The sequence below is a fragment of the Syngnathus scovelli genome, chromosome 6 (assembly GCF_024217435.2).
Source record: "Syngnathus scovelli strain Florida chromosome 6, RoL_Ssco_1.2, whole genome shotgun sequence".
Lineage (NCBI taxonomy): Eukaryota > Metazoa > Chordata > Actinopteri > Syngnathiformes > Syngnathidae > Syngnathus > Syngnathus scovelli.
In genome coordinates this window covers 14582223-14594530 of record NC_090852.1, presented here as the reverse complement: position 1 = coordinate 14594530, position 12308 = coordinate 14582223, and the positions used below count along the sequence as shown (strand labels likewise).

Genomic DNA, 12308 nt, shown 5'->3' with positions numbered 1-12308 from the left:
CTCCACCAGCAAGCAATGTTACTTCTGTACTGTAATGTAAAATAACCAGACAATTTTGTGTAACTTATGTTTAGTGCTATTAGGAAGTTAATTTGTGGGGGGAAATTGACACAAATACTAATAATAAAGCGAAAGGTAATTAAAAATAACACGTTTTTTCAAAAGTGTGTATCAAACTTGTAGATGTGACCCTTTGTATAATAAAGACTAAGTAAAAGAGACAATAAATGGGTTCAAATATTTTATGTACAAACTCTGATAAATACATGGAGAACACCCCAGGCTTTTCTCTACATTCATTAAATACAAGCAGCATTATCAATTGCCAGAAGAAAAGTATGGCAAATATTAAAACTCGACTGCACATCATTATTCCGAGACTTCATAAAAAAATTCCAGGACTGGTGTCACCAAAGATATTATAAATCCAAACTATACGTTTCCCCTTTTAAGAAAGACCTTTTGGAATCAAACACACTTTCTGGATTCTTGCGGTACTGTAAGAAAAATATTTCTTTGGACTTGTAAAATGTATTTTTATCATAGCATCATATGAACTGCTTTCACGCTAATGTAGGTCACCTTGTTCTTATCTCCTTCCTCTTCTCTGATATCACGCTATTACAAAATATTCCCCACATGACTGTCTATTCGTTATGTTTGTGCATACTTTACATATAATTAGGCAAGTATTTCTTTGCGGCTGCCAACTTGGTTATTATCGAAATGTCACGGCGCAAGCAAGTTATTTTCTTTATTTAAAAGATTTGAATTGCATCTCATTTTTTCTCACTTATTCTCTTTTCAATTAGTTTCACATGCACTTTTGCCATTGCAGTGACCATGTGCAACTCCATCGTCAGGAGCTTGGTTGCAGCCATGAATTGCTCTACCACAATTCCTATCTCTTCTCATGCAGTGAACAAAACAAACACCGTCGGATCTCTTTGTAGACGTGTTGGTTTGTAATCTGACCCACACTGAAGCAGGAAAAACTCCTAGTTTGGATTGCAAATATTATCTTTCCAGTCACAGAACCTTTCTGACACTTTATATTCAGTATACATTATATACATGCGCGCCACCAAAAACTGTACATTGAAGGCCCTACAATGGGAAGTTCAATCCATTTCATTTTGGGGTCAGCATTCTCCAAAATGTTACTTTTCACCAAATTGCAAAGCAGACCAGGGAGCAAGTTACATCTGACACCCCCTATTTGGTCTAAAATAGCATTACAGATAAAGTCAAAATACACTGCTTTATCTTTTGTCAGTTAATAGATGTTGTCCCTTTGGGCTGAATCGCACAGACGTTTCAGGTGATCTTGGATCTGGTTTCAATGAAAATGTGAAGAGAAGCAGGAGAAAGCAGGAAGGTGCTACAGATTGTACTGTTAAACAAAGCGAAGTCACGAGTTGCAATGCAATATAGTGCTCCATGTTTGTTGTGTGTCCATCACTTAAGACACTTTGCAATCACCATAATTGTTTTTTTTTCCCAAATTAAAATGACGAGTGATCATTTATTTTCAAGAAGCACATCTTGCATGCACACACGACTCTGCAGTCTCCCATTACTTTATAAGTACATTGGTTCTGTACTGTTTATAAACACTTGACAGATTGAATTAGGCAAACCTGCACAACCAAATGAGAGTTGATACAGGAAGCATTTAAGTAAAGATGTTTTGACAGAGATAAATGTTGGTTTATCAAGAGTTATGTTAAGTTTGTGGCGGATGATGAATAGGATTTTGGTTACCTTATTTATCTACAGAATTATGAAGCGCTACACAATTGCAAAAATAAAATCATCAAATTTGATATTAGCAAATATCAGTGTCAATCAAAACTGACATTTTTACAGAACAGAAAATTTAAAAGGCAGAATTTAGGGTAAAGTTATTCTATTGTCCTAATTGGATTTTAAACTTGTATCTTTAATGTTGTAATTGAGTGCAGATTTTCTGAATAACCACATAAGCATCTCATTGGGTTTAACCGTCCAGTTTTCCAGAACATATGTTAGATGCTACTTTTTTGGAAAGTTGAAAAGAAAATAAATTAAAGAAAGCAAATGCAAATTGTGTTTCCAGATTATTTGCACCATTCAGATGTTGTTGGCAAAATACAACAATTTACAGTATACAGAGAGACTGGGATTTGGAAAGCGATGTATTGTGAAGCACCGCGTCTTTGGTGCACCTTGAATAAATGAAAAGCATCTCTGAACAACATTCTGTTTGGAAACTCTGAACGTTATTCAAATGTGCCGTAGTCAGTCGAGCCGTGTAAGCCGGATGGTAGACAGTTGCGTTGTTGTGTAACAAGTGTATTATTATTATTATTTTTTATATATAATTTTAAGTCAACCTGTACTTTGTGGATTTCACTTATTACGGGCATTATTACGAGAAAGTAATCCCTGCGATAAAAAAGGGAACACTAATGCATTTTATCACCGTTTTAACATGTTTGTAAAACCAATGATGGTTTGATTGTACTGTTTTATCGTGGATTTCCTGCATAAGTCTCCTCCTCCATTTTCTCTTCCTCCATCTCTATACCCTCTTCCATCTTTTCATTCTTGTCTCCCGGCTCCGTCTCTTCCTCGTCACCCCTTCTCTCTCCCTCTCTGGCTACTGCGTGGCAGCCGTGTCGTCCTCGTTGCCTCTGGCCACGGCGTACCTTACGGGTAAAGCTTTTTCTTCTTGGTCCTAAAGAAGATGTCTGGGTTTGGGCTGAAGATGGACTAGGAGACGGGGGCAATGTGGAACACAATGAAGACGGCGTGCATGTCTTGGACTCTGATAAAGGGCTGTGGGCTGGTGTTGAGACTAGCGGAACGGGATTATCTACAGCTGATGAATGGTCTGCACATGTTGATGATGTAATGGCTGCAGAAGGATGGATTTGTGATACTGACGAGTTGGCAGATGTGTGGGATAAGGCTCTCATTGCATCCTTCTCCAGTTCTGGGTGTGAAACAGTGTGGGAAGATGTGCAGACTGTGAATGAATCAGGAGCCGCTTCATCATGAACTATGGCCGGAGAGTCTAGGGATGGAGGTTAAAAAGAAAAATGAAGCACATGCTGCTTTATTCATTAAACCAACTGTGATGAAATTGCTCTCAATCTGCGTAAGATTAATAAATATGATGGGTCTTTTCTCACCAGGACCACTGCTGGTCTGGGACTCATCAGTCATTGGTGGCTCTGCCTCCTCCTGGATTGTTGGCACTGATGCAAGCAGACCTGAAACACAAACAAAGATAAAATGACAACACATACGGTAACAGTATGTTCGAAAATAAAACCATCAACCCACTTTTGCAGATGCATTTCATCTGCTTGTTTTTACATTTTATTTTTCTAGAGAGAGAGCGAGAGACAGACAGACAGACAGGCAGAAGCCAGCTCATCTACGCCGCTTCCTCATTTGTGATGTCCCCGGCATCCGTCTCCAGTAGCCAGGAGACAACCTGATTCTAACAAATCCGAGTTATTCTTGCAATTTTGCAGCATAAATATTACCAGAAGGCCTGTCAATCTGTCTCTAATGACGCACTCTCTCTGTAAGTCTGTATCGGGCTAACAGGTGCTGTGCATAAATAACCACATGCCCACATGAGTAATACATAAATCTGAGTCGAAATGCCACATTCAACGTGGACTAAGGAATAATGAATTAATAAATTAATCAGAGTCTCAATGCCACGTTTTCTCGCAGCCTGGCAGGCAGTGGGCTTGTTCTTCTTCTTCGTACGATGGCTTAATTGGGTCACTTAATGAATTAAAAAAAGATTACCATCCATGGGCAAGTGATCTTTAATAACTCTCAGTAGCAAGTGGTGGGTGAAATATTGCTCTCTTCCCCATCAAGACCTCAATGTGGGATGCTCTGGAGGTACACTTTAGGAGTCGTTATTTATTACACAAAGACACTTTACAGAGCTTTAGAACTATACAATTGTGGACAATCGAGTGTCGGGAGTGACAAATTTGCTTCAAGAATCATTCAGACAATAATGCGGTCTGGTATAATACTGTAAAAAGCACTCCCTGGCTAATGGCTTTGGGTCATAAACAATAATAGAAAATAAATATTGAATCAACAAGATGAAGAAAATGTACGTTGTTGGCAATTAGCCCAAACCTTCAAAAAATTGGCCCAATCCTTCAGAAAGCTTTGTAGAAATTGTGAAGGTTTTTTTTTCTTTTTTTTAAGTTAGGCAAGTAAACTTAAAGACAAGCAATTGCTAAATCGGAAATTGAAAACGGCTCATGACAGTTTTATGAGGAAGCCTAACAAACAAACTGTGTCGTTGGGAAATTGCAGTTGTTAATATTCAACCAATGAATGAAATTGTAATTATGAAATTACAAATTCAATCCTCCTCATACGGCTGATTTTGTCCTGGTGTTTTGCCCCTTGGATGATATATTATTTTTGTGGGACATCAAATTATGTTATATTCTCTCACACGTTGAATGCATAACACAGACTTACTGAGTCCTCGATAATGTGACAGTTGCTGGTAAACTTGCTTCATCCTCTCAATGTTGAGTCTGCTGCTCTCGGCGTGGTTGATCATCGGTTTCGGATAGTCCACTCCCACCACACAATTTGCCGCTTTCTGGACGGACTCTGGTGCGTTCCAGGGCTCATAGATGTAGCGGTTTGGGTAGTCCTTTAAGATGGGGATATAACGCCTGCAGGAGAGTTCAATCGTTTACCTTCAATGTTTCTTTCACAAGAATAACGTTGGTCCGTCCATCCAATTTTACTATGACTGGCACTGATAGGGTTAAATGACTTGTTTATTAAAATGATGTACAAAAAGCTATGCAGCATGTGCCTTATGAATGGTTTTATTGTATGCTGTGATGCATCTAAACTTAGAAGATTGTACTTGAGCAAAAAAAAATAAAGGAATAAAAACTTGCTCTAAAAACTTGCTAAAATCAGCTGAATTCCAAAAAGTAAAAGCAAAATAAAAAGGAAAGAAACTATCATAACCTTGGCCTGAGCACAAAATAGCAAATATGTGTTTTTCAGAGCAAAGGTATAGTTTCCAAAAGAAATCTGCAAATCAGTGCCTACATAAGCGCTGAACCACAAATCTGAGGGGTGTTACTGCACAATGCCTACCGGATGTAGTCTCCTGTTGGGTTAGTTCTTTTTCCAAAACCAACAGGACAGTAGCAGTGGAAAAACTGTTGAAAGAAGGCACTACAGGACAGCCACATCCAGCTGCCAGCATTTACGCTCCAGTCGGCATCCAGCAGCAGCTCCTCAAACACCTGCAGGAACATAAGATTACGAAATTCCAAAAGCTGCTCCATGTACTACATCTGACCTCGTAGATGACAAACGCCGTGCCCTACCTTCATGCCACTCTCCCAGGTGATCCACAGGTCACCCCTGGTGAGGAAACAAGCCACAGCGTGCCGAGCCAAGTGGTGGATCCAACCCTCCTCTCTGAGCTGGGTCATAATAGCATCAATCCAGGGGTATCCAGTCCGACCCTCAGCCCATTTGGCTAACGCTTCTGGATTTTGATCCCATGGAATCTGGAGGCAAATTTCTTATCATTTTCAATTGGAATATACCACCCAATTCTAGTAGCCGTTGTTGTCGATTCATTTAGGTTTTGTGTTTGTGATGCCAAGGTGGCGCTCAAGATGGGTTGACAAATTTTCACGTTTCGTTACATTTCACTCGGCATTTGCAAACACGGCAACAGTCTTTTCAAGACAATCTATTTTCTGGATTTAGTATTCCCACACAGGCCAACGCCTTGTGTCGTCTCATCTACGCTTCCTTGACACCTTTACCTATGTTACTGGCTCGACGGCAGCCAGATATGACGTGATTTTGTTCTAGTTCTTTAGAATGAATGTTTTTTTTTTTTAGGCCACAGGGGTGAGTAAGTGTTAAAAAAAAAAATTTGTTTGGGTGAGTGATTGATTGTTTTAATAGCATGGCCCTCAGGAAGAACTTTGCTAAAGTCCAGGATGACTAATAGTAGATAACCTTAAGATTTAAGGTTGTGGCAATCTCTGAGACACGTCCTTGCGACGGCAAGGGCCTGCACAGTGAGATGAAGGACGATGGATAGTTTAAACAAAACATAGCAGACAAAAAGAGTGGAAGTATTTCTTTGTCTGTAGAAAGAGGAACGGACTGTAATATCGGTAAGGACATGACTATTGACTCTCTGTGACTTTGGGCAATAAGAAGTTCAATTTGATTTACTGTAGTTTATAAGTTTTCTAAATACATGCACTTGTATCCATCAAGTGTCTGGTTCTGTTTAATTATTGCCCACCTGAACACAAATTGGGTTTCCATCCATCCGATCAAAGTTTGGGTTGTTGGTGGCAGCAGTGTAGAAGAATTCTCTCCATAACAGTTGACCAAAAAGAGACAAAGGAGGACTGCAACGCTTCCGGAGCTAATTGCAAACAAGGTTGAGTGTAAAGGCAGCGATTGTGATGCAGTGGTGAAGATAACAGAAATTGAGTTATAGGCGATACCTTCATGTAGAGCTCTCTGAGGTTGTAGTAGAGGACCCTACAGGACAGGCAACCAAAGCGCAAATAAGGACTCAGACCGGTCGGACTGGCGTACAGTGAGCACATGTTCCCCCGAGGATGCTCAAGGTTAGCCACCCACACCTACACACAAAGAGACAATGACTCAACATTTGTATTTTGCTCAAAGATACAAAAGACATGAGACAAGTGACAGCACATTAATTGAGCATTTCAAAGGTGCTTGTGGAGAACTGGCTTTGGACTGTTTTGTAAAGCTATTCTATGAAAATAAATAACATTAAAAACAATAATCGGACAAGGGAATGTAGTCAAATAAAAGCCAGCCGCCACTCGGCACAAAAGCAATCTGATGTGTTTAACTATGTATGTGGCTTACCTTTTTGTCCAAATGTTTGTTGAGTCTGTCCAGTGCTTCAGACTCTCCTCCACGCCACACTGCTGGTGGCAAACCTTTTGTTTGGAAGCCTGGAGAGATTGATGTCAAAATAAGTTCCAACAAAGAAGAACGAGCACTCATCGACCAAGTCTGACCCCATTTTCTATAAATGATGGCAATAGTGTTGATGCTTTGGTGCAAAAAAACTGTACTACTTAAATCCAGACGCGTAGTGCAAAATTTCATCTCGACACAAGAGAAGATCAAGTTTAATGACTGATGTAAAACATGCTTACCCAATTCTTCCAGTGATGGTATACTGTAAAGCTGGTCATGGTTGTCTGTGATTTTAGTCTGACATTTGTCCATCTGCTTTTGGTTGATGGGAGGTAGTGGTCTCCTGGGCAACTCCAGCCTGCTCACAATGGTCTGAAACCTTTTAAAGGTCAGTGGAGGGCTATTGTTGTTCATCTCTATTATCCTGCAAGCAATGAAGAAAGGGAGAGAAAGAAACACATGTAGCAGTCTGATCTGAGGTAAAATGTACATGGCCGAACAACAAGGCTGATAAGGAAGTACATTTCAAATTCAAGGTATGATGGATTATTGTTTGTCACTGGGCTGCCACGATAGAGTCTGTACTTTGATTAAAAAAAAAAAACTTTTCAATTTTAGTTTCAATTTTATGCATCAAAGTTGTCGCAAATAAGAGCTAAATAATTATCAGATTACTTGACAAGGATATGGATTCTCAAGCTATCATTTGGAGCCATTGTTTAACTTGCAGTCCAATTACACTGATTTCACTCAACAGTAAATATTCTTTGATTCCTGTAGTGCTCCATGAAACCAAAAGAAAAAAGACATTAGCAAACATCTACTTTTACTTTGGAAAACAATTATCAGCATTTTTGTCTGATGATTCTGGAAAAAGTCAGATTAAGAAAATAATTGTTATTTGCAGCCATAGAAAGAATAACTGACACGTAGTAGTAGGCTCAGAAATGCACATCGAACTCTTCACACTCAAGCCCTTTGAATTAATCAGTACCCAAGGAGTTCAAGTTTAATTACCATTGGTGATTACTCTATCACTCATTTTATTTATTAGCTTTTTATTTAGCCTTGTCTAAACACCACATAAACACAACAGATTTTTTTTTTTGCAATAAACAGTACAAAATGAAATATATCAGATGAATTAATCAATGGAATGATTTCAACAGTGACAACACCACTTGGTAGTTAATATAATACACAAAAATAATTCTAAAGTGTTTAAGTTTCTGTAATTTGTATTTCATCTTGATGGTTTATTTCTGTCTTGCCACTGGGACTGATGACAAAGCTGTGTATTTTTACTTTCTTATACAACCTGTGTAGATCTGCCAGTAGGATTTGCAGCAGGCTTTCTATTGGTCAATTTAACTTGACTGCTCTGGGTCGGAAATGTTTTCCAAATGGTCAACAGACATTCGCCAACAGTTTTATTTAAGGCCTTGTGACTGTTTGGAGAACATTAGCGAACCGTGATGAGCAACGCAAAATTCAGTACCTTTGAAAACACTTGCAAATGTTCGCATCTCAGTGGAATAGGGACATCGGGTTGTCAATTATCGGTCCATCTCTATTCCAAATCATTATGTAATAACGAGCTGATCTCAGTACTCTCCGTGTAGCAGGCATGAGGTAAGAAGTCACACAAGGGCCATTTTCTCTCCCTGACATAGTTTCATAATCTGTTCGTAGCATTTAGAGAGCAGCGTGACACACAAGGGCCATTTTCTCTCCCTACACCGTCTCATAATCTGTTCGTAACATTTAGAAAGCAGCGTGACCTAACAGGGGCATGCAATTGCAATTTCTTCCAGGTATATTACTCTGTGTGGGCCAATTTACACACACAAAAAAAGACAGTGGAATTATACTCAGTATAACAGAAAACCATCAATACTGTTGGACTGGGGTGGACAGGGTTTGCACTGGCACTACTATACTAAGTAGCAGATCCACCAATTTCTTTTACCGGTGCAAAATGTTCAACCAATCTTCTAGTTATGCACATTTGGTCAAGGGCTGCAACTAGTGATTATTTTAATAATCGCTGAATCGGTTTTAATTCCCATCCCTTTATTCAAAAACAGGCTATTTTATTCAAATTGCAGAAATTATGATTGCGTAACTGATGCTTTCATACACTAATAAGATAATTTAATTCAAAATAATTTATTGTTGAGAATCTGAAATTTGGACACATTTTATTGTAATAAGTACAATTGATTGATTATCAAAAAGCCTTGATTGATTTGAGAATTAGATGTCAATTAAATCGACGAGCACCGGTGCTGGAGAGATTTGAGAGAACAGCCAGAGAAATCGACCCCAAGCCGCCATTGCACAATGCCGCCCTGTCCAACCAGCTGACTTTCACGTACAGCTGACGCATTCCAACCCAGAGTGGACAACTAAAACAATAGAATTGCTCCTTGGATGTGGGTGGTGGCTGCTGCCAGTCTCACCTAGCTGATCTGAATCAATAAAGGTTGGTTCACATGGCCACTGACGACTAGCAGCATACATCTAAAACTTTACTCAAGAACATCAATTGTCCATGCCTCTTCTCCATTTCGCTTAACGCTAATACAAAATTGGCAGCAATAACACAAAGGAAATCTTTAAAAATTCTTACGTCATTTCTCAACAAAAGTATCATTCAACAAAAAATTGCTTCAACACAAAATGTAGCCAGGAAATGAAACGTTTTGGGCTTAACTTTATAATATGTGCATGTACACGTGTCACAAACCTGTCTAAGTTGTAGAGGGTATGAGAGTTTCGGACAATCGTCTCCACTCCAAACTCTTGAGCCATCTTGATTATGGCGTTGTCCCTCTCCTTCCCGTACGGCTCAGGGTCGTACTCAAAAGTTAACCTTGTCATTTTCCATTCCTGGAGAAAAACAATGATGTGTTTTTTAATAATCACATTTTTAGGCCGGGTTTTGGTAAGTCATTCATAAAATGGGCGAGGTCTGTCGGGACTTATTCCAATTAGCAATGGTTAAACTGATGGACAAAAAAACACTTCCGTCCATCCTCATTCGCTTTTTGGAACCTTCTCGTCCCTCATCAGTAAATGGGCATGCGTCGGTGACTGACGAAATGCCCATCTCTGCTGAAACTACTACAAAATGCTGTATGATAAATTTGTATTTGTTTGCCCACATGTTAGCAGTAGTATATTGTGAACAACAAAAATGTTAGGATTGGATGGCCAGGACGCTACCTTTTGGGGAAAAAAAGACCAGAATATAAAAACCTTCAAAATATTATTTCATTTGTTTGTTGTAGTTTGTGTAATTCTATTTACAAACAAAAAAAGACTCTCGATGCATCCCGTTTGAATTGAAATGTCAGTGGGTTATTAAATGGCAACAACACAATAGGAAAGGCATGCTAAATATTTGAATGAAAAACAATTCAATGTCATTAATCTACAAGTCTAAATGAAATCAGTAGGCACACCAACAACTGAGCAGACATTCTTGTACAGCATGATCTAGTTTTCTGTTCAAATTAATCAATTGTATGACAAATTATATCATTATGAGCACATTGCTGACAGGAGTACAGACCTTAAAAAGCCTTGGAAAAACCTCTGCAGGCTGCCCTCTGACTACAAACAATCTGGAGTTGAGCTTCTTCAGACTGCAGTCCAAGTCCTTCAGTGCCTCCAGCAAAAACCTTCAGGCAAAGAAGTGAGTCATTAGACAGGGATTGCAGACAAAATCATCAACCTTCTAAAATGAAGTAAGACGTTATAGCACTATTATGTACCGGTACATGATATAATTATTTAGTGTGTTTTCAAAATAAATCTGGTCACTTCAGTTGTGCTGCTCAAATCAATTAAATTGAGAGTCTGACGACAGCAAAGCAGTGAAATGGAGTTCTTAAAGAAGATCAAATAAAATAACAAATTAAGTGCATCCAAACCGAGAAATACTGTATCCTCAATTTCTTATACAGCAAAATTAATATAATCTTTAATGCAATTTTTTATGTTTGTAGAAAAGTCATTTCATCCCACATCTATGTATAAATTGCAATTGCTGTATTTTGATTCCGTTACACAATGACTAAGCTTGATGAGGCAAGCAATATATGGTGGGAAAACGTGTGAGAGGGAATCCGTTATATAAATCGAATACGACGTAATATGACAACATATTCCAACCGGCGCTGCGCGTTCATCTACGTTGTATAACACATGGCCCGTAAACACATCACGTTAAAGAGGTTCATAAAAAGTGAACCCAGCACTATTTTTTTGACACAGCCAAAATACAACTAGTGTCAGTGAGACCTGTCCGATCTGTAACTTAAGCAATGAGTGAATCAATTGAAAGTCTCCAAGGGTCTTATTATTTGACAAAGTAAGCGTTTAGCACGAATCTAATCAGTAATGCGTTCTTTTCCGATCACCGATACGTCGACGAATATAACATCAAAGTACCTTATTAGTTAGCACCCTCTCCATTCTAATCTAGCATTAGCTACCTGACATAGGGAGGAGGCCCGAGCCTCAACTCCAGAGCCGGGACCGCAATGAATCATGCAAATTGCGAGATTATTCTTGACATTCTTATTAGTGTAGTAATCAACGAATATAGTAAATCGGAGAGAACCAAACCTCCATCGGTTGATGCCCACGTTGGAAGCGCCAGCAAACCACGGGTCCAGAATATAAACACAACGCACTGAAGTAGCTCCATTCAGGGCCTCCTGCAACGCCGGATTATCGTGTAAACGAAGACATTTGCGAAACCAGTGCACTGAATTCACCACCATGATTCCTTTTCATTCTATCATAAGAGCAAAATATGGACGGTTTCGTCAAGAGGTTACCAAAAAAAAGCAAACGTTATTGGTCTTGAACGGTCCCGAACGAGGAGATTCGTCTAAAGTTTACTATCTGTCAAACTGGACTGCGAGGCGACTGGATGGCAGGGACAGCGCAACGTAGGCGTGGCTAGATTTCTCTTGCGTTTGCTGATTGGCTGGCCACATCATCAACAAATATGTCAACATTTCATTGGTTTGTGTGGGAGACATTGGGGGACTGTTGGAAAAATCAGTGTCACGCTCTATTTATTTTTATGTCTAAAAATTTCCGCGAAATATGTGCCCACTTGTTGAAAACGCTCGTAATCTATTTATTTATTTATTTATTTATTTATTTATTTATTTATTTATTTATTTATTTATTTATTTATTTATTTATTTATTTATTTATTTATTTATTTAAATACAATTTTGACACGTAAATTCACAACATATGTGGGATTGTCAACCGGTGGTCCATGGCCC

At 38.9% G+C, this 12308-nt stretch overlaps 1 protein-coding gene across 1 annotated transcript; it reads right to left on the bottom strand.

Moving 5' to 3' along the window:
* Window positions 1-228: 228 nt before the first annotated feature.
* On the bottom strand, window positions 229-11953 carry cry2 (cryptochrome circadian regulator 2). The gene is made up of 12 exons (XM_049724219.2): window positions 11632-11953; window positions 10574-10682; window positions 9746-9888; window positions 7236-7420; window positions 6940-7028; window positions 6543-6683; window positions 6335-6460; window positions 5391-5576; window positions 5155-5306; window positions 4513-4715; window positions 3177-3257; window positions 229-3058 (listed from the first exon to the last, which is right to left on the bottom strand). The coding sequence occupies exons 1-12, from the start codon at window positions 11787-11789 to the stop codon at window positions 2511-2513; spliced, it is 2121 nt and encodes a 706-aa protein (XP_049580176.1). The 5' UTR covers window positions 11790-11953; the 3' UTR covers window positions 229-2510.
* Between the last annotated feature and the right edge of the window lie 355 nt (window positions 11954-12308).